Here is a 23,621-nt window from a genome sequence, read left to right on the forward strand (position 1 = left end):
TAGGTACTGCTTGTACATCACCTCCTCTCTCAGCCCCTGAACAGATGTTTTATTGGGCATTGTTGGCTATGCTTTTGTTTTGAAAATTTTGAGACATTATTGAAAGAGGAGAGGAGTAGAGAAAAGAGCCCATAATTGATTCTAATATATATTTTATTTGGCAGAACTTGAGAGAGACTTGCTGGGATAAGGCGGGACATTTCTTTGATCTCCCAGACTTCTTATCGTGGAAGGCAACAGGTGTCACAGCACGGTATGTTAATTACAAGTTAGGTTTTATTTGCGCTCATCCATTCTCGGGTGTCTGTATGTATATTGTTTTCTTAACTCGCTTTGACTAGACGCACTGTTTGTACATCTGCATGCGATTTTGCATACTTGAAACATCTTGAATCCATCTTCCACCTTCACTGCACATGCCCAAGCATCACTGTTCCTAGGAGGCCAGAATGTGGTATCCAAGGTGAAGACCATTCGTTGAAATTGGACACATTTGAAAGAGACATGGACAGTCCATTATGAAATGTGACTGTTTTTCCAAAGGTACTTTTTACATAGTGAGTAAAAGGAAAATATATTTTTTGGCCCCTAAGAATAAGGCAAGAGATATATTTTTTTAATTTTTCAATTACAGTTGATACACAATATTATATTAGTTTCATGTGTACAACATAGTGGTTAGATATTTATAAACCTATTAGAGGCCCGGTACACGTGGTGTCCCTCAGCCTGGCCTGCGCCCTCTTACAATCCGGGGCCCCCTGAGACCTGGTGCAGGGACCCCACTGGTGCACAAATCCATGCACCGGGCCTCTAGTATGCATATAAGATCTTTGGTTAATCTCTTCCCACCCTCCTCCCTCCCCACTTCCCTCTGAGATTCATCAGTCTGTTCCATGTTTCCATGCCTGTGCGTTGAGCGTCTGTCCCCTGGTGGTCAGTGTGTGTCATGGCTAACAGTCGAACAGTTGCTTAGGCTTTTATATGTATAGATGAAGTCATCATCCCGATAAATCTGACACATTGCATAGTTACACTGTTATTGACACATAGTTACACTGTTATTACCCATCTGACACATTGCATAGTTATACTGTTATTGACTATATTCCCTATGCTGTACTTTACATCTTTGTGACTGTTTTTATAACTGTCAATTTGTACTTCTTAACCCCTTCATTTTTTTCACCCATAAGAGATACGTTTTTTAAGGAAGCTGAATGGGTGTCTAATGAACCTATTTTGCTTTTTATATTAATGTACCTGAATCATTGCAGAGTGTAGAGGTATCTATATGTTGAAGTCAACAATAATTTTTTAAAAAGTATGAATGTTATAAATAAGTATGTGCTACATGGCAGAGACAATTAAAAAATACTCACTGAGTGTGAAATTGTGGCTGCTATTATTAAGAGTGGATGTGTGCATGGATCTCCATATGTACATATGGATATACGTGGGCAGGTATGACAGGAAATCTTAAAGTATACACATCAGTTGTCATTCTGACCTCAGATTTCAGGGGATGCACAAGGGGGAGCAGCAGGGCGGGGAGGGGTCTTCTCATCTTGAAAATGATGTAAAATCTGTATTGAGTGAATCTGTGAGGAAGAGGATCCATTCCCAGAGGACAGAGAAACCTGTATAAATACATATCTTTGCAGAGGCAGGTATTGTATCTTAAAGTTAGCTCATTCAGAAAGGGCTAACTCTTCCCGTTTTCTTTTTTATTCAAACTCAAGGGTCGCTGGGAACAGGAGCCCCATTTTCGAGGTGCTCTTTGTATTTGTCTCATTTTTTACGATTCAGACCTTTTCTCGTAGGGAGTTGATAAGAATGTGGTGGTTCAGCAGCAGGGGCTTCCAGAAAGGAGATAGAAGAGGACGCGTTTCACAGGCGCATCATTTTTCATTGGATTATCCTCCCCTATCACCAATGCTGTGATTGTTCGTCTAAGGTCTCAGGGAAGTGGGGATCCACATGCATGTACAAATGGCTTCAGTAAACCCCAGGCACTCACCCCTTGTGGGGAGAATGCTCTTGAGGAATGGTCTGACTTTACCCCAGAAGGTACAATTAGTCACCGTGACACCGATATCACCAATGGGGAGGCCGGTGTGTGGGTGAAGATGTCATCTTGGGCATTCCTTTTTTGGTGTGAAATTAATTGTCTGAGGTTAGTTCTGGAAGGACCTTTCCTTTCTGTAGGTTTTTTTATTTTTATTTGACCTTTGTGCTGTAGTGAAAGAGTTGTTTTCATTATTTTAACTAAATGGATCTATTTAGTCAAAGCAGTACTTATAGTGTGGGTATCGGCAATGCCCCTGGCCTGCAAAACTTGAGGACTCAGAAATACAGTTACAGATGGAGTAGGACCTTGCTTTCCTTCTCTTTTAGTGTTGACTTGCTCCCCAGTTCTCTCTGATGGTGCTGGGTAGTCTAAAGAGTAGGCTTTTTGAAGCTAGCTCTGGCTCAGGTAGATTTAAATGCGGTGGTTTCCAGTTTATTTTGTGTGTGTTTTTTTTAAATATTGAGAGAGGGAAGGAGAGAGGAAGAGAGGGATGGAGGGAGGGAGAGAGAGAGAGAGAGAGAGAGAGAGAGAGAGGTTAATTTATTGTTCTACTGAGAGAGAGAGAGAGAGAGAGAGAGAGAGAGAGAGAAACGTTAATTTATTGTTCCACTTATTTATACATTCATTGGTTGACTGTTGTATGTGCCCTGATCGGGGATCGAACCTGCAACCTTGGCATATCAAGAGGATGCTCTAACTAACAGAGCTACCTGGCCAGGGCCCAACTTCCAGTTTTGAGCCTACATATAGAATCAGAATCTCCTTAAGGTACCTGGGAATTTTATGTTTAACAAGGGCCCCAGGTGGTTATATGATCAGGTAATGTTGGACAACATTGCCTAACAGAATATACATGCAAGTAATAATAAGTTTAATGAATTTGTAGAAATTAAAATGGAGAGCTCCTGTTGACCTATCAGAATATGCTGGGAGCTTCCAGCCCTGCTCATGACAGTCTCAAACCCCGAGGAAGCAGAAAGCTAATGCACAGAAATGATTTATTGGCTGTCCAGTCGTCCCTGCCTTTTTTTCTAATTGGCTTTGACACTTGTGACTCATTCTGTTTTTATTAGTACACATTTGCAGTCCTCCTCTCCGTGCCCCTTGCCCTGTACTTACGCACTTGCTGGTACCTTCAGAGGCCTCCCCTTCAAGATCTTCTGGAGCAGAGCCCAGGGACCTTGGACGCCAGGCACTGAGTTCCTCTTGCAAAGGTGCCTGCCCTGTCCCTGGCATGCCTATCTCTTATTTCTGTCTTTCTCTCCTGTTGTTTCCTTTGTCTCCAGTTCTTTCTCCCTTCTCTATTTCAGCCTGCACCAACAGGGTGAAACCGGTAACCCCTCTGAACTTTCTCGATTGTACAATTGGATAATGACAGCACCCACTCCATGGGTTTAGTTACGGATTGAGCGAGGTAACAGGAAAACTTCCAATCCAGTGCTGAGAGATTTTTTTGAAGGAGTTAGCGATTTTATTTTGTTCCCTTTTTCTATCGATTTTGGCAGGGAGTCTTTGCATTAAGTTTCTGGCATAGTGGAAAGAGGGAAACCTTTGTAGTCAGACTGACCTGGGTTAGTGTCTGTCTTTCTGTGTACTGTTTGTAGGAGCCCGGAGCAAATTACTTATTTCCCTCTCTCCCCCGTTCCCTGAGCCTCAGTCTTCATGGGGACGTCCATTCAGGGTTATCTAGGGTCTTACAGAGACTGTGGACGAAAGGTGTAGCACATACCGTACTATTTAAAGAATGCGTGGTTCTTTTAATGAAAATGCCCTTTGTCCTCTCTTCTAGAATAAGGAAGATGAGGGAGGGTCTGAAATTGAATGGAAAACACACACACACACACACACACACACATACACACACACACACACACACACACTTTGGGCAGTAAAGTATGAGCTTGGTATCCATTGGGCCAAGAAGAGGTTCAGATTTGGTGTTTATTTGGCTCTTATTGTGATTGTTTTGGGAGGCTTTGGGGCAATGTGTGCCAAAAAGGCTAGAGGGTGTTTTTGTATTTTTCTAGTGGAGTTAAGGCTAAAAAGTGATTGGATTTCACCTGTCTTAGAGCTTTCAGACTTGTTTTTGGCAGTGACAGGAGGTAAGAAGTCCCCACCTCTTATCTGTTTGCTCCCTTCCCCTTCTTGTGTTTCTCCACCCCCCATTAGTTATTGTTCTCATCCTTCAAAATATGGCAGCTACTCTGGTTTATCTGAGTCATGAGAAAATCACCACCTGGCTTATGATTAATTTGTAATTCAGCTCCATTCTTTTTATTATATTAATGAAAATAATTATTGCTATTTTTGTTAATACTACTAATAATGGTAATTATCATTTATTGCATGCATTTTATCTGTAATAGGCATATTATCAAATGTGCACCCCATTAGCCCTGAAACCATCAGTTGAAGCAGGTGGTGGTGTTACCATTTTGCAGTTTGAGAACTGAAGCTGAATGTTTTAATAATTAGCCATATTCTAGCTGTTGAGTGGGAAACTGTCCAGAATTTTGATAACATGAGAAATGGGAAGTCAGAAATTTGAATAATGAAATTTTGTATAATCAGACAAAAACATATTCATATGTATATGTAAGTCCTCTAAGGAGATTTGAAATGACTGGTAATAAAATGAGATAAAAACAGTGATAAAAATTTTTAAAAAACCACAATGGAGCCTGGCCAGTGTGGCTCAGTGGTTGAGCATCAACCCATGAAGCAGGGCACATGCCTGGGTTATGGGCTGGCTTGATTCCCCAGTGGGGGGCATGCAGGAGGCAGCTGATCAATGATTTTCTCTCATCATTGATGTTTCTATCTCTCCCTCTTACTTCCTCTCTGAAATCAATAAAAATACATTAAAACACACACACACACACAAAAGAAACCACACAAAGAAGTGAAAAAACTGAAAGAATGACTAAGGTGAAACTGAGAACATCATAGAAACTATCCCGGTTCTTCATAATTACTAATAGGTTTGTTTCCAGGCTTTCTAGCAGCCAAAGCAAAGACTAGAAGATAATCAAGATGAACTGAGTGCCCAGATAAGAACCTGATTGCTGTTCAGAAGAAGTGAACTATTTCTAACACTGGGCCTGAGAGAAATTTCTCATACATTATCAAGAGTTGATGACATTCTGTAAATTATTTAAAAGCATGTCCTATTAAATTCAGTTATAATTTCAAGTAGACTTCTTATTTTAAAACAGTTTTAGAATTACAGAAAAAGTGTGAAGACAGTACAAGAGAGTTCTATATACCGGTACCCAATTTCCCCTATTATTCACACTTAAGTTAGAATGATACATTTTTCACAATTGATGAACAAATATTATATTATCATTAAGTAAATTTCATACTTTGTTCACATTTCTTTAGTTTTTTCCTAATGCCTTTATCTGTTCCAGGATTCTATCCAGGATACCATATACATTTAGTCATGTCTCCTTACACTCTTCTTGATTGTGGCAATTTCTCAACTTTCTTTGTTTCTGGTGTCCGTGACAGTTTTGAGGAGTACTTGTCATGTATGTTGTAGCCTGTCCCTCTGTGGAAATTGGTCTAATGTTTTTTTCATGATGAGACTTAGGTAGTATGTTTTTTTGGGAGGAAGACCATTCTCTGATGAAGATCATTCTCATTATCACAACAAGGGTCTATACTATTAGTATGACATGCAGATGTTGACTTTGATCACATGGAGGACGTACTGCTCAGGTCTCCACTGTTAAGTTACTCCTCTTCCCCTTCTATATCCTATTATTTGGAAGGAAGTCATTATGCACAGCCCACATTTAATGAATAGGGGATTCTGCTTCACCTCCTTGGGGTCAGAGTATCCATACATTATTTTGAATTATTCTGTGTGGGAGATTTGTCTATTCTCAACTCATTTATTTTTATTGCTTTGGATTAAAAGACCAGGTTCCTTACGTACAAGAGACACTTTGGCAAGTTTTCTTTAGAAGTTACATGTTAGAATTTCTGAGGTGTTTCTATGGCATATGGGAAAACAAGGCTGCATTTCTGGAATCTCAGTTTTATTTTTTCTCGTATGTCTTTATATGATGTATATATCTTCCCTTTCCTTTTTTCTCCACTACAATATATAATTTTGTGCAAGTTCTTAGTAAATATTCTGTCTTCTATGTTAAAGATATTGATTGTTTTAGAAAGGTAATCCCTTTTAAAATAGCAATTATATTTCTGATTTGTGTGGTTCTCTATGTTTTCGGTTTATAAGGGATACTATTGTATTTTTTTTTTTTTCATGGTCATCTGCTAAACTACCCGCTAAATGGTCAGATTATTGCTCCAGGCCTGTCGTCGTTTTCCAAATCTCCAGGATTTAAAAAACTAGTATTATTAGTTAGATTTGTATTTTACTGTGTTTTGTTTTAGAATTTTTAAATTGTAAATTTGTACAACTTATTTTTTACTTAATATATTATTGTGTTTTTATATCAATAAATATTACCTGAAAATATATTTTTGATACGTGTATAATATTCAATCCTATGTCAGTATGTGTGCCAGTTTTGCCAGATTTTTAGGCTAAAGTTTGTATCTTATTTTAATTTCAATTTTTATTATTAAATGTAATTTTTCTTATATTCATCAACCACTTATTATGTCAATTAGTGTCAATTACTAATATGTCAATTAGTAATATGTCACTTACCTATTTATGTCAATTACTAATATTTATATTGGGTTTAAGTGTTTCCTTAAATATTGGTGAGATCTCATTATTTTTTTATTATTGTTTTAGTATTTTCCCCAGGTGTTTTGAAAAAAATTTAAATCTACAGAAAAGTTGAGAGAATTGTATATTGAGCACCATATCCTTCACCTACATTCATCAATTATTAACATTTTGTTACATTTGTGCTTTCAAATATGCAAGCATGTGTTTATTTTCCTGAACCATTTGTAAATGAATTGCAGACATCACATACTTTCCTCTTAAATTCTGCAATATGATCAATCACCAAAGAATATGACATTCTGCTATATAACCACAATGCCATTATCACACATAGGACATTTAACATTAATACTCATTATTTAAACTCCTAACAGGTATTCTTAAGTGTTTAAAGTGCCACTCACATTTCCTTGCCATTGGGGTCCTGACTCATAGAGACTACATACAAAACATATTAGCTAAATGAAGAATAAGCATTGTCTTAGAAAATGTTCTTTAACTTCTAATGTATAGAATTTCTCATATATTGGATAAATAATACAGCTCAGAAGGGAGGCTAACCCAGTATGTTCAGGTTTATGTGTACATTTAAGGTGTTCCTCCAAAATATACACACACTTTGAATAAATATGAAGTCAGTGTATATTAAAATACATTTCATTTTCAAAATTGAGCTCTCATCTGTATTCATTTTTTGGGGACACTCTCTATATAGGGCATGGAAGTCCAGGTATGTCAACTAGATATCAAGTCTGGTAGCTGAATCAGCCACGGGAATGCAGACCCTGCTCAGGTGTGCTTACCTGAAGCCAAGGCACGTTGGTTGCACCTGGGCATAGAAAATGAAGGAGTAGGCTTGATGTTGTTCTAGGCATTAATTGTCTTTAACACAGTGATCCTTAAAATGTGGCTTAATATATTCCAGAGTCTCAGCAATCAGATGAATTTCCCTTATCTCCTTGGACAGTGGTCGGCAAACTCATTAGTCAACAGAGCCAAATATCAACAGTACAACGATTGAAATTTCTTTGAGAGCCAAATTTTTTAAACTTAAACTTCTTCTAACGCCACTTCTTCAAAATAGACTTGCCCAGGCCGTGATATTTTGTGGAAGAGCCACACTTAAGGGGCCAAAGAGCCGCATGCGGCTCACAAGCCGCAGTTTTCGGACCACGGTCCTTGGAGAAAACCCAGTAAGGGGAAAGGGTGCAAAGTCATGCTTCCTCTGAGTGGCGAGAGCAGGTGGGTGCAGTCTGATCCTCCACGAGCTGAGATATTAGTAGGGAGGGGAGAAGGGTGAAGATACTTTCACTGTAACATCTGCCTCTGGTGACATGTCTTTCTCAGTTGCATACCTGGGATCAGATTTGATTTAAAAAACAACAACAGCTTTATTGAGATACTAGAGGCCTGATTCACAAAATTCATGCATTCAGGTGGGGGGTCCCTCAGCCCAGCCTGGGCCCTCTTGCAGTCCGGGAGCCCCACAATTGATCGCTCCGCAGAGGGAGGCCCCACCCACCCACCCCACCCACCCACCCACCTCAGTCCACAGGTCAGGTAGCCTGGGCCTCCCTCTGCAGGTGATCCATTGCGGAACCCGTGATCCATTGTCCCAAAGTGGTAGGCCCCGCCCATCTGGCCAAGGCACCATAATCAATAGCCCCACAGAGGGAGGCCCAGGCTACCCCACCAACTGTGCTGCGGTGGGTGGGCGGGGCCTCCCTCTGTGGGGCAATCGATCACGGAGCCCCCTCTCTCCCCCCTCGCCCCCCCCCCCCCCCCCCCCGCCGGCGGCCTGGGCCTCCCTCTGCGGGGCGATCATGGGGCGATGGCAGGGGCCCCCTGACCAATCACATCACACCCGCCTTGGCTTGCCTGGCACCAGTGCGTGTGGTAGCATGGTCGTTGGATAATCATTCTGCTGTTCGGCCATTTGGTCTATTTGCATATTATGCTTTTATTATTAGAGATATATCACATATTCTGTAATGCACCCATTTAAAGTATTCAGTTTAATGGTTTTGATATATGTATTGTATTATTAATTTTTATAAATTGTAGTAAAATATATATAGCATAAAATTCACCATTTTAACTATTGTTTAGTGTACAATTCAGGGACGTTAATTATATTCATGGTGTTGAACAACTATTACCACTCTCTCTTTCCAAAACTTACTCTTCACCCTAAACAGAAACTCTGTAACCATTATGTAATACTTTACCATTCCTCCCTCCTCCCAGTGCCTGTTAACCTGTAATGTACTTCCCACCACCACGAATTGTACAATCTATTCTAGATACCACATATAAATAGAGTAATATTTGTCCTTATGTGTCTGGTTCATTGGAGTTAGCATAATATTTTCAAGATTCATCTGTGTTGTATGTGTCAGTATTGCCCTCCTTTTATGGATGAGTAATATTCCATTTTATTCAGATACTGCATTTTGCTTTTGCATTCTTCTGTTGATGGACCCACAATGGGTACTTGGGTTATTTCTTCCTTTTGACTGTTGTGAATAATGGTACAGTGAACATTGATCTATAAGTATCTCTTTTAATCACCTCTGCTTGCAGTCCTTTTAGATCTCTGTCTAGGAGTGGAATTGCTGTGTCATATGGCAGATCTACGTTTAGCTTTCTGAGGAATCATCAGCTTTTCCAAAGTGGTTGCCCAGTTTTACATTCCCACCAGCAGTGTGCGAAGGCTCCATTTTCTCCACATCCTTACCAACACGTATTTTCCGTCTTAAAAAAATTACAGTGATCCTTGTAGATGTAAAGTACATTGTCATTGTGGTATAAGAACTGATATTTTGATGTTAGAAGTCTATTGAATGAAATTAAAATTGATCCGATTTAGATCATTTTAGAGGTAACACTTTTTGGCCGGATCTTGGTTGAAACTTGATAAGGATTCCCCAGGTAGTAGGGATCAGTGGGAATCAAAGAGTTCTGGGGTGGGGTGGGAAATCCATTATTCCCAATATGATTATGTTAAAGTTACTTGATTTGCATTGTTTTATGGTTGTACTGAGGGATGACTTCTCAGAAGAATGAAATAAAACCAGTTCTAGGTTCTAGGAGGAATGATATAGTTATTCTCTCACATCTGCTTATTTTTAAAGTATATTTAATAGTGCTGAGAAGTGCTTATAAATATTATATTTTCTTTACCCTTGTTTTTGGAAAAAAGGGTACTTTCAGTCTCTATAGAAGAAATATGGTCCTTGTCTCTTCATTGATGAATAATAAAAATAATAGAAAAATGCAAAATAATAGAAGCTTAAACACATAAGAGTTCATTCTCTTCTGTAAATAAATCTAGTTGTATGGCATCTTGGGCAACTCTGATAGTCTATGACATCATCAAGGACATTAGCTCTTTTGACAGTTTTATGTCACCATCTAAAGCCCTGACTTCTGTTCTCAAGGTCACCTCATACTCCAGGATGTTTGCTGGAACCATTATCAAGTCCACATTTCATGTTGCTGGAAGAAGGAATGTGGGGAAGTGCAAAAAAGGATGTACCATACATCTGAGTCAGCCTTCTTTTAAAAACCTTAGAGGATCTGCATAATACTCCTGCTTGTATATTATTGGCCAACACTTAGGTTTATGTTCCTTCCTCACTGGAATGGAAACTGGGTAACATATGCTTTTAGCTGAATACGTTGCCACCTGAATACAGTGGGTTTTTCTTACTGCTAAAGAAGAAAGGGATAATTAATATTGGGCAGGTAAAAAGACAAGTTTTCAGTAAATTACATTGACCAGTATCCCAGAAACGAATTTATAATCCTCAAGGAGGAGGGGTAGCTGGTGGAGGATAGAGTAGATAGTTTGAAGCAACTGTACCTCACAAATTCCATCATTCACTCACTCGTTTGCTTATTCCTTGCATATATATTAATGGAGCACCTAAGAGATATCCTCTATCTAGCCTAGCAGTAGTTAGCTACACATTTATTTAACTATTCAAATCCATATAAGGGCTATTGCCAAACAGTTTTTAGCTCAAAGTATTGCTCTCCCACTTACTGGCTGGGTGAATTTGGGTAAGTCATTCTATTACTCTCAATCCCAGTTTCCTCTTGTTGTTGAAGGAGGAGGGCCAACACTACATGGGTTTGCTCTATGGAGAAAATGAAGCAACATGGCTAAAACCTCTCACTGGCTTCTGCTGCATAGTAGTGCACAAGACGTTCTACTTCCATTGATCTTGCCCTTCAGTGTTTTGTTTTTAAAACTTGAGGTGAATGAATCCACACTGAGTTAAACAGCTTGTGTGTGGGGTGTGGACAACATGCCATTTAGAAACCCAATAACCTGATTGACAACCGTTCACCCTTGTTTGGAGGTTTTGTTTTGGCTTCCTATGGACGTGATCAGGGTTCAGTGAGTCATGGCGAGTGTCACCAAAGGTCTTAGAACTGTTGTAGGTGTGGAGAAATAAGTAGATGCCAGGAGATCACAGACCGGTCAGTATTCAAGACTAAACGTCTGAGGAGGGCAGGAGAAAATGGAATCTGCTGGGCCAGTCAGTGGGAAGCAGGGGAACGAGGTGTTAATGTCCTGGTTTCTTATCCATGCCTCTCAGAAGCATCAGAATCAAGGCACAGATTCTGCATGACCAGGAGTCCTCCTGTTGCCCTACACTAACCTCTCAGATCACCGGTGCTTCCTCTTCTTCTGCTACATTGAGGCAAACTCTGAGGAAGATGGACATTTCTTTCACTTTTCATGGTAAAGCAAGTCTGGATAGATAAGATTAAGAAGAACCCCACAGGACAAAGGGGTAAAAATGTGTGACCTCAGTAGTTATGATGTATACTCTTCATTAAGAAACACTGGTCTGAATTTGCAAAATTTTGTATAATCATTTTTTTAATCTTTACTGCATACATCCAGACATATGTTTTGTATGCCTGAAAGATACTAGTCCGTATATGACTGTAATTTTCCATCTGAGCAGCAGTAATTTTCTTCACTTAACAGTTTTCTCTGAGTCCTTGAATCATTTCTACAATTTAATCCCACTTGCTCTTTTAATATGATAGAGCAGGATGATCTCCGAGTATGATTCCTCATTTACAAATAGCATGACGGTATATTGTCTGCTGAATATATATTGAAATTGTAAAAGTGCTAAAAAAAATAAAAGTCAGGGAAATCTCATCTTCAAGATACCAAAACTAAATCCCGGAAGGGTTTTACGCTAAGGGTGGAACTAATGGGTGGAATAGGCTTTAGATTTTAAGGAGGACATTCCCACATCATACATTGTTCAGAGGATCTTTCCCTGACCTGAGAAGGCCTCCCTCAGGATGGGCAGGGCATCTCGGTCTCTGTGGACTTTCAAATTAGTTTCCTATCCAGGGTTGCTGACTGTTGGTGAAGTCTTGGTGAACTTGGTGGGCTTTTTAAATATGTTATAGCTGTGTGTTTCAGGGTAGCCTCTAAGTTTCAGTCAGTTTGGTTCAAGTATCAGCAATAAGCCTTAAAACCCAAGGGCTAGGAGGGCTTGGAGCTCAGATATGTGAGGTGCTGTGGTTTGAAATTTGGTCCAACCAGGTCACCCCTGGGTCCTGGGCACTCAGTTTCTTCATCTGTAGAATTTGGTGGTTGGGTTAGGTGACCCAGTTAGCCCCTTCTAGGACTAAAGTTTTGAGTCTGTCAGATGTCATTGTGTTGACCAAAGTCTTTTTTTTATTATTCTTTCTTAAAACTCATTCATTTGAAAAAGTATTGCTGAAGTCTAACATTAAAATTCAAACCTTAGGTATATAATTTAGTGTTGAAATGCTATGCCCATTTTTTTCTTATTTCTCTTCTGTACTTCTATTTAGTTGTGTGTTTTTTTTTTAACATACCTTCTTTTTTTCATGTTTTCTTCATTTTCCTTTCTTCCTCTCTCTAAACTATTGTCAAGGGCCTTTGAAAAGAATTCTTAAATATTATTAAGAAATTGTAGTCAGGGAGCCCTTTGTTCCCGAGTCATTTAGAAGATTGCTTTTCCTTTTGTTAAATACAAAAAATTGTCAACCTGTATCGTTAAAATGTGCCCCAAACCGCATTCACCAATAAAAAGTGTCAGCTCTCACCGTTGCCCAGATATTATTCTTTCCAAAAGCTGAGCGCTCTCCAGGTTTTCCAAACAGTCTTCGACTCATTCATCTTCCTGGTTTCGTTACATTTTGAACCTCTCTGGGTCTATATGGGGTGGCAGCCTGTCTTTTAAAAATTAATGAGTTCCAAATGCCATTCAAACTTATTTCCGCCCTCCCTCCTCCCCTCTCCAGCCCTGCCTGTTCGAGTCTTATGTTCTGTATAAATATTGAGCTGGAGATAGTTTCTAAAGAAGTGTTTGGACTTTTAATTAACACTGACAGCCTGTCTGCTTGGGATTTTGCTCTGCCGTCTCCATGGAAAAGTCAGGCAGGTCAGTATGGAGAGGGGAGGAGGCTGTGCAGTGGATATGTTCCTGGCGGCTGGCCCTAGAGACACTGAACTCGGAGCCAACCATGAAGTCATTTTGAATTTAAGGAGTCTTGCTAATCCAAGGCAATGTGTCTTAATTTGACAAAGTAAAGGCTGCCCGATAAGCAACCCTAACTACAAGTTCTGTGAAACCGGGGGTGTTTGTAAGTTTAGACTGTGCTAGAGAAATGTGGTGATGTGGGAATGGGCTCTTTCTCTTCTGTTTACTCTCTTTCCCACCCCATCCCCCTCTCCTCTCCTCTCTCTCTTACTTACTTTGGCCCAATTCAGCCCTGCAGTCTGGCCTCTGCAGTGGCTTGATGTGAAATTTGAGAAACATATGTAGTTTTCTATTTCAGGAAAATGATCTCAGGGATTGAATGTGGGGTGATTTTTTTGTTTCTTTTCTTTTTTCTTTTTTTTTCTTTTTTTTTTGTTCTTGTTGGCTGTTAAGCTCTGATCTTGCCCAGTGTGGTTTTTTGATGATGGGAAAGAGGCTTCGAATAGCTTTTTATCAGAATTTTATGTAATAAACCTTAAGGCTTGGTTTCTTTACTTGGGCCCCCCACCCCTCCCCAGCCCACGACACAATGTCATCTATTCTGTCAGAAGTGGGAAGAAGTGCACATTGTTCCTATTACAACCAATTCATTGCTGCTGGCACACATACACACAAAAATGGCCACTGTGTCTGTCGTCCACAAAAGCTATTTTAAATGTAGTTCAGTGGATGGAGGACCAGGGGTCTGCATGCTGTTGCCTATAAAGGAAAAGCAGTCCCCGGGGAGAAGCGTGCCTTTGTTTTGCCTTGGAAGGGCCAGTATTCTTCTTTGTTCTAGAGGTGAGTGCCAACCATGGGCCCAGTGCCCTGCAAACCAAATGTCATTGATCCCGCCGTGCACAGGCTGTGGGGGGCCAGCGTCGGTGACCCGCTGCCGGGGAGGGCTGAGCGGGGCTCAGGCGTGGGCCAGGGTGAGACTGGCTGTGAGCTGGGGAGGCAGGAGGTGGACTCACAGTATTTTCAGTTAGGTCTGCCCTGCCCCATGTCTGAGGGTCTGTGTGGAATGAGGCCTGGCTGCCACCCCTGGGAGCATCTCACTCGCCTCGTAGGGAAAGGCTCCCTGACTGTGGTTGTCCATAGACATGAGCATCTTGAAGGGAGTAGCATGTCTGTGTTCATCTTTATATCCGGGAATGCTTGCTAAATGCTTAAGAAAATGGTGCGCTGATGGAGGTCTCTGTCTCCCCTGCATATCCTGATGATACAGAGAAGGATCTACCTCTCCACCCCAGAGCAGGGTGTGTGCAGGGGAAGGAAGAAGGAGAAAGCACAGGGGAGGCATATGCAGCGGGAAGGGAGCTGACATTCCTGGGCAGAACACGCGTTACCCTATTTGATCCCTACAGTGTGTCATTTTTACAGATGAGGAAGCTGAGACTCAGAGATCACACAGCTACTTAGGAGCAGAGGTTGGATGCGAATCTGGGTTTGCTGTGGCCCATCTTCCTAACAGGGGAGACCGGATGAAAAACCTAGTTTCCCTCTCACTGCACTCATTTCCACCTCCTTTTTTTGGCCCTGTAGGTGAACTGACCATCTCCCTCAGGCCCAAAGCTCTGGCATTTGTCGAAATAGTTTGGAAAAGAATATTTCAGGTAGTGAAGCTTATAGCCTCAGGGCTGCTCACTTGCCTGGGCCCTGCTGTGCTAGTAGCTGTTGGGAGTGTAGAATGTTCCAGGTGGGGACAGGTTGCTCTCAGGAAGCATTTCTATGGAGGCATTTCTAATCTCAAAAAAAAAAAAAAAAGGGGGTGGGAGGTGGGTGGGATCTACTAGTAAATCCCCAAAGCTCTGCTTATTTGTTTTAACTTTTTTCTTATTGTAGACATTTCCTGTTGCATCTGATTTTGCATTCATAATTTCGTATTCCTTTTCTTAAAGAGTTCCCCACATAAAAGCTTCAAATCCTGGATTTTCCCTGGCCAGTGGTGTGAGAGCATCCTTCAGGGTACCATGCTAGCTCTGTGACCTTGAACAAGTGACTTCCGTTTCTGCACTTCATTTTCCTCATTGGTACTTCATGCATAGGCTTGTTATGAGCGTCCAAAGAGTTCATGTGTATAGAGCTTGTAGTACAGCATGGTGAGGACTCAATAAATGTGGTTTTTAGTTGTTACTAATATGAGACCCAAGTAGATGGAGCTTAATCCCAGTGTCTGCCATTAAAACATTGACCTTCTGGAGGGGATAGTGCCAGGACCACTTTAGACTTACATTAAAAAGCCCAGACTATCACTTTATGCATTTATTTCCTTACCATCCTTGACCATCATCCAAATGGCTTCAAGTACGCTTTATTACATGGAAAACTGGTGATATTTTCAAAGATCTGAGACAAGAGCTGTCTTCCTCTGTCATTCTTCATCACCCACCAACATTCCAGCCACATCAGACATCTCGCTGATCCCTGGGCCTTGTCATGTCTGCTTGCCTTTGCACATACTGCTCCCTCTCTCTAGAATACCCTTCAGGATCTCTGTTCTACCTGCTGAACTGTTGTTGCTCATCCTTCAGGATGCATCTTAAACATCAGACCCCCAGGGCAGTGAGACGCCCTCCTCATTGTTCCTGGGGTTCTTCTAGCAGTTCTCTCCTCGTACTGGAGTTATTCTCAGCACATGTTTTTCTCCTACTTGCAGAGCCCTTTGGATGAAGACACCACCATTTATTCACCTTTGCATCCCTGGTGCAGAGCATGGTGCATATTGGGTGCTGAGAAATTGGGGGGGTTGATTGGAAACAGTTTTTCTTTTCATACCCTTACTACGTTTAAGAAGCCATAATAGTTTGTTCCAGAATCATGTTTGTCCCTTGGTTTATACTCCAGTTTAATAAATGCTTTTTAATGCCTGATTGCTCTCCACTCTGAAATGACTTTATAGCCTCTTCTCTTTGTTTCCCTGCTTTTAACCCTCTGATGTAAGCAGATAATGCGCTGTAAACAAGCACTTCAGTTGTGTCTTCCTTGCTAGACTGTGACTTCATGAGTTCAGGACCTTGTATACATGGTCCACAGCTCTATCCCAAATTCTGGACACACGAATTGGCACAGAATAATAGTTATAGAGGTAGAAGAAAGAGTAATAAAAGTAGTGTTCGTAGTTTATACTAATAACAGAGTACTTAACGTATGCTGGCTCTATTATGAGCATTTGAGATATACCAGTCCCTTCAGTCCTCCTAATATCCTTATGTTCTATAATTACCATGCATAGTTTACAGATAAGAAAAGTGAGGTTCAACGAGGCCAAGGAACTTGTCCAAGGTCACACAATTTAGCTGCAAAATTGGGATTTGAACCCAGGCAGTTGGCTGCAGAATTCAGGCTTTCTATCACAATGGTATACTGCCTCTGGTTAGCACTGATCAGCTCAGCACTTCTTTGTTAACTGATTTGTAAGGGAATCCAACAGAAACCTATTTTTCTGAGGTAGAGAGTTCACTTGTTAGGTGATTACTCACCCCACACCAGTGGTTTTCAAAGTGCGGTCCCCAGTGCTGGCTGGTGTGGCTCAGTTGTCTAGGTGTCTTCCAGTGCACCAAAAGGTTGCCAGTTCAATGCCCAGTCAAGGGCACATGCCCAGGTTGCTGGCTCGATTCCCCATAGGGGACATGCAGGAGGCAGCCGGTGTTTCGCTGTCACATCGATGTTTCTCTTTCACTCTCTCTCCCTCTTCTTTCCTCTCTATCTATAATCAGTTATTAAAAAAAAAAAATGGTTCCCAGACCAGAAGCATGTTCATCACCTGGAAATTTAGTAGAAATGCAAGTTCTCTAGCCTCACCCCCATCCACTGAATTAGAAACCCAGGGAGTGGGACCCAGTAATCTGTGTCTTAACAAATCTTTTATGAGTTTCTGATGTATGCTGATATTTGAGAACCACTTCCCAAGACTAAATTATTTTCTCTGGAATTTTGCCTCTTCTTTTGGTCTTTCTTTCCTCCTCCTCCTCCTCCTCCTCATCCTCCTCCTCCTCCTCCTCCTCCTCCTCCTTCTTCTTCTTCTTTTTAGTATAGAAAATACAGACATCTTACCCCCTCCCACATTTACTGAGATATAGTTGATATATAACATTGTGTAAGGTGCAAATTTTGTTGATTTGATGCCCTTACATATTGCCAAGTGATTACTACCATTGTGTTAGCTAACACCTCCATCATGTCACATAATTGCCATTTCTTTTTTCTGTTGAGAACATTTAAGATTTACTCTCTTGGCAGTTTCCAAGTATATAATACAATATTGTTAACTATAATCACCATATTATGCATTGGATCCCTAGAACTTATAATTGAAAGTATGTACTCTTTGACCATCATCTCCCCATATACTCAACCCGCCAGCCCTTGGCAGTCACCATTGCACTCTCTATATAAGTTCAGCTTTTCTGAATTCCTCATATAAGTGAGATCGTACAGTATTTGTCTTTCTCTGTCTGACTTATTTCACTTAACACGATGCCCTTGAGGTCCATCCACATTGTTGCAAATGGCAAGATTTCCTTCTTTCTTGGGGCTGAATAATATTTCAGTGGGTGTGTGTGTAAAACATCTTCTGCATCCATCCATCCACTGACGGACACTTAAACTTTGTCCATATCTTGGCTATTGTGAATAATGCTGCAATGAACATGGGAGTGCAGGTATCTCTTTGAGATCCTCTTTTCATTTCCTTTGAATCTATACCCAGAAGCGGAATTGCTGGATCATGTAGTAGTTCTACGTTTGATTTTTTGAAGGAACCTCCATACTGTTTTCCACAGTGGCTGCACCAGTGTACATTTCCACTAACAATGCACAGGGTTCTCTTTCCTCCATGCTCTTGGAAAGGGAGCTTTTGCTCTCTCTTGTCTTTTCAGTGATACTTTATGGCTTTTCTCAAAATGAGTCATACCTTTTGGATATTTCACCTGTGTCTTCCTGATTGCTGTTATGTGGGGGACTGTGATCTAGCCTCAGTGAATGTTTTGCTAAGCTTCCTGAGAGATTTCAAAATTTTGGGTGGGTCTGGAGCTTGATAATTGTTTTTTTTTTTTTTAGTGCTGATGGATTTCAGGATCCGGGACCTTAAAGATTACAATATCCCTGCCATCCAGCTCTGCTCTCTCAGGTTCCCCTAAGTGGAGGGGGAAGAAGGAGCCCAGAAATGCAGGATAACAGAGAAAGGGGAGGTAGCAGAACCAGTGAATGGGGAACCAGGTTTCATGTCATCAAACTTTCCAGAAATATCCTCGCCCCTATAGACCCAGTTACACACAATAGAATAAAGGACACTGGACTTTGCATTCGACTTGGAATCCTGGCTCAGCCCTTTTATGTATGTGATTTTGGAAAAGTGACCTTGCTGAGAGGCAACTCCTTCATCTGTAAAATGGGGATAGTATTACCTACATCGTGAAGATGCTGTGAGAATTTGTTGAGGCATATGGGCATCTAAATCATGCAGGTTGTTTCTGTGTTGAGGGGAAGCCATAAGAGCTTAATTTAGTCACTAGCATCTTCACCAGAGAGTATTCTAAGAAATGGATTGTAGGATTTTTAGAGGAACAGGGACTCCAGAGTCCTCCAAAATCGCTGCTATTCCAAGGTCTGGAATTCTGGGAGGTCTAATTCCAGGGAAAATCAGGCACCAGCTTGAATGCTTTATGTCTTAAGTCTCCTCATTTTCAAAAAGGTATCTAAAAGTGATTTAACAATGTCAGGATTTAGACTTAAGTTTTTTTTTACGTGTTCCAAGAGGCCATTGCTGCAAGGCAAGACCTAAGGCCTGTAAAAATATTGATGCAACTGTCAGAGGTACATGGTATTTGACCTTCTATTAATAAAGACAAATTATTGCATTTCTGTGATATTCGAGTCTGTAAGAATTTCCCTTAATTCCACTGGTATTCTATTCCACAGCTACTGGGGCTGCAGGGACAGGGGACACTGGGTTGTGTTTCTGATTTATGAGGTGGAATATTAGTCTGATTTGCTCAACTGAAAGTCACAGATGGTTCAGATAACAGCACAGTGAAACCTCCTGACTGATAACAGCCACAGAAACAACTCAAGTAGTTGGTGGCATAGCAACAAGTTTGACCAGAAGTTATCCACAGAATAAAATACTTATTCTTTGGGGGTACAAGTAGGTAAGTGCAAATAAATAGAGGTCAAGGCAGATACAGAGCAGGTTAGACTGGGAGTGGAAGGACTTTGAGGGAGGGTTTTTGTGGACATTTGCAGGAGGTAGGCACTGGAGGCTTCCTCGTGGCTGTTTGCTAACACCATCCCACTTTGTGGATTGTTCCTTTTCCCCCAGATTTTACTGATGGGCCATACCAGCGTAGAAGGGCAGTGAAGGATAGCTTGCGTTACTTAAAAGAAATCTCAGCTTACACAGGGTAGCCTTGTTATTTTTAACCCTTGCCTTTGCTGCGTTCAGACAGAGCACTTTGGAATCAGTTCATCTAAGCCTCAGACTTCAAAGGGAGCTCATTCTCATTTGACAGCAGTCATGTCCATTTTTGCCAACTCTTTGACCTTTCGAATAACATGCACTCAGGTCTGACCTGTCAACTGTCTATAAAAACCCATCCAGATCAAGGGCTCAGTATTTTCAACAGCATAGCTAAAGGAGGGGGCCCTTCTCATTTTATTCCTCCAGGACTTGTCCTCAGGGGAAACCAGCTGCTGTTCCAAAGTCTTAATGAGATGTGTCTGTAGAAGCCTTGAGACGCTGGGGCCTCGACTTACATGACGATCCTGTACCCTTTTATTACAAGTTGCACAGGATGTTTTTAGCCACTCACATCAGCATTTTTCTCCAGCTGCAGTCAATTTTATCTAATTCTTGTTGATCATGATCATTTGACTATAAAAATATAAAAAGGAAAAAAGAAGTATTTCCAGAGTCCATTTGCCATGGGAAGATAGGACATGTTGACCTTTCCATTTCTGTCCATCTGGGGGCTTTTGGCTACGAGGGTCAGTTCACATGTGGCTCTGGGATCACTCTTTGGTGTGTTTCAGGCAGTCCAGATGTCTAGAAATGTTGCAGAGTGAAAAAGAAAGCTAGAGAGAAATCTGATTTGATTTGACCAGAACCTGATTGGTTAAGCCAGTAAGCCTCCAATAGCTCTGATCTATGATGCGTTTTTGTATTTCGGTTGCTTCCTTTATATGGTGGGGGTAAGAATAGTACCTATTCCATAGGGTGATTGTGATTATTGATGGTATTAATACTTGTAAAGCATTTGCATAGTAATGCTGGCACATGGTAAGTTCTCAGTAAATGGTATTGTTTGTATTGGTTTTAGAATTAGTCAAATATGCATTTAAATGTCCCCTCTGTCATTTACTGGTTGTGTAGTCTTGGAAAATAACAGTATCAATCAACATGGCTGCCACTTATTGAATATTACCTTATAATGCTAGGCATTATACTAAGTGCATTTTACAGGTATTTTGTTTCTCTCTTTATTCTTACTCAAACTGTCTGAGGTAGGTATGATTATACCCATTTTATAGATGAGTAAGGTAAGGTTTAGAGAAAGTTGTAAAACTTGCCCAAAGTAACAGAGCTGAGTTGCTGGTAAAGCTGACTCTCTGAAGTTCTTGTTCTTGGTTACCTACTTAGGTTCTCAAGACCTACTTTTATCATTTGTAACAGGAATAACAATAGCTCTTTGTAACTAGTTGCTGTTGTACATAAAGTACTTGGCATTTACTGGGCAGTCTTGACATGATGCACTGGGTTGTTACACCTCCAGTTAGAACTTTCTAGCAATAGAAATGTCTATCTTCTTTTCCTAATGCCATGTGTCTATCTGTAGGGATTGAAAGGAAGGTTAGTGGGGTCTTGCATTTCTGAGAACTTTGAATCACATGTATGATCTGGTGCCATAGATGCTTGACTATCTATGTGTATGTATACTTTTCATAGTATGTGTACCACGTAAGGAATATCAAAGTCTTTGAAACCATGGACTCAGACCTGGAAGTGTCTCGGCCCTAATGTTTTGCTTTTCTGTTTATTCTGAAAGTTGTTAAGGAAACTGGCTCGGCTAAAGCCAAGCATTTGGGAATCAAATATGTTTGGATGGGCAGGGTGGAGCCAGCGTTGTACATACACTTTTGGCACTCAGAAGCAACAATCATCCTTTAGAGTGGTATGTACAGATGTAATATATTCCATTATGTTTTAGCCTATATTTCCTGCCTTAGTCAGTGAAAACACTGACAAGTTGGATCGTGGGCCTCTGCCTCATTTTTTTCTCCTTCTGAAGTCAGATCTTCCATATGAAGGATCAACACCCACTTCATTTATTCAATTTCCTATTCATTCCTTAACCCCCTACGCTATGCCTTCACCCCTACCATCCACCTGAGGTGGGTTACCATCCACCAGTAATTTTCTTATTGTGCTTTATGACGTGAATGTGTACCCCACACATGTCTACACACCTGAATATCAGTCCCACATCCTCCAGGGACACAGTGTTAAGGAATTGTCCTCTTAGGGTATCATTTAAAGATAGCAAGAATATGTTTTGGGAACTTAATTTTTCTCTAACACTTATTTTATTTACTCTGTATTTTTTAAAAAAAGTATTGGAGAGGATTTATCACTGTTCATATACACAATTGTTGAGGTTTTTTTTTTTTAATGAAATATGGAGGTCATATGGTTGACATTTTTCTTTTAATTCATCTTTAAAAGATATGAGGAATTCCTAAATAGAACCTTTTTTGGGGAAGAATTTTGGGTTTAGTAGAACTAAATAACCAAATATTATCTTTAATTCTTTATTATTGTTATATTTTACTAGAGGCCTAGAGCACGAAATTCGTGTGCGGGTATGGTCCCTAGGCCTGGCCTTCGATCAGGGCCATCTTCCCTGGCTGCCTGCAGCTGGCCCTGCCCCCCCCACCCCCCACCCACCCCCGGTTCCCCATTCGCCATCAGGCCATCAGAGCCTAAGGACTGGAGGATGGGCCTGAGAGGTCGGCCTTTCCTGCCTGCTCGCCGGCCCCGCCCCCACCGCAGGTTGCCCTCTGTGTGTGGGGTGACTGGTGGGGTGGGGGCCTTGGCCTGGCACCACCTGCATACCCTGCCACCCATTCCCAGTTCTCGATTCACCATCGGGAGATTGGAGACTGCTGGCCGGGGAAAGGGACCAAGAGGTGGTCAGTGTGCCTCATAGTGACTGGTTGAGCGGTCGTCTAGTTGTTCCACCATTAGGGTCAATTTGTATATTACCCTTTTATTATATAGGATGTTATGAGTGCTAGAACCAAACAGTGCCATAAAGATTCTAAATCTTTCTCATTTTAATAGTACTTTGCTTTATATTACTTAACTTTTTTTTAATATATATTTTATTGATTTTTTTTACAGAGAGGAAGAGAGAGGGATAGAGAGTTAGAAACATCGATGAGAGAGAAACATCGATCAGCTACCTCCTGCACACCCCCTACTGGGGATGTGCCCGCAACCAATGTACATGCCCTTGACCGGAATCGAACCCGGGACCTTTCAGTCCACGGGCCGACGCTCTATCCACTGAGCCAAACTGGTTTCGGCTATATTACTTAACTTTTTATATGGATTTATAGTCTCAAATAAGATACAGAGTTCTTTGTCAACTCAATAAACTACTGATCTCTCTCTTGATATTCGGTTTATCAGTCTATTATCATATTAAATTATTTCACATTTCTTAATAATTGATTTGGTACATAATAACAGTTTTCAAACTCATCATTAATAGCATTTTGCTTTCATAGTAATAAATAGATATTTATATTTCAACCAACTTACAACTTATATCTTCTATATATGAAGCTCATAAATATATTTTTGTACCTCAAATTGGTTTTAAATTGCTAAAATTCATATCCTAGAAGTGAATACTAGGATATGAACAGCAAATCCCATACTGCTTTGTATTATTGACAATGTTATATTGTCTAGCTATGATGGAGACCCTGGCTATGATCACTGTCATTGAGCAATGCCGGAGTTGACAATGAAATAAGCAATGCCAAAGATTGAGGTCAGAGGCAATACTGGTAGTGATTTGGGGTAAATACTGTTCCATGCTAAACTTTAGTGTATTCTGGAACGATCTCCATTTTAAACATCTGGAAATGTTGAGGGCTGAGATCTTAAGTAACCTGTTAAGGTTTCAGAACTAGTAAGTACTTGCCAGGATTTAAATAATGAAACTCATGCTTTTAACCACCACTGTCCTACAAACCACTCAATAAGCATTTGTCTATTAAGCAAATCAATTTCTTCAGGGAA

At 40.7% G+C, this 23,621-nt stretch overlaps 1 protein-coding gene across 4 annotated transcripts in view; it reads left to right on the top strand.

The window, feature by feature from the left end:
* The window catches only part of FGGY (FGGY carbohydrate kinase domain containing), a 398,594-nt gene that overhangs the window by 71,913 nt on the left and 303,060 nt on the right, over nt 1-23,621 (top strand). For all 4 annotated transcript variants that reach the window (XM_028142287.2, XM_054720996.1, XM_054720995.1 and 1 more), the window contains exon 5: nt 165-253. In XM_028142287.2, coding sequence (XP_027998088.2) covers nt 165-253 — 89 coding nt within the window. The remainder of the gene's footprint in view (nt 1-164; nt 254-23,621) is intronic.

This window comes from Eptesicus fuscus, chromosome 9, assembly GCF_027574615.1.
Source record: "Eptesicus fuscus isolate TK198812 chromosome 9, DD_ASM_mEF_20220401, whole genome shotgun sequence".
Taxonomy (NCBI): domain Eukaryota; kingdom Metazoa; phylum Chordata; class Mammalia; order Chiroptera; family Vespertilionidae; genus Eptesicus; species Eptesicus fuscus.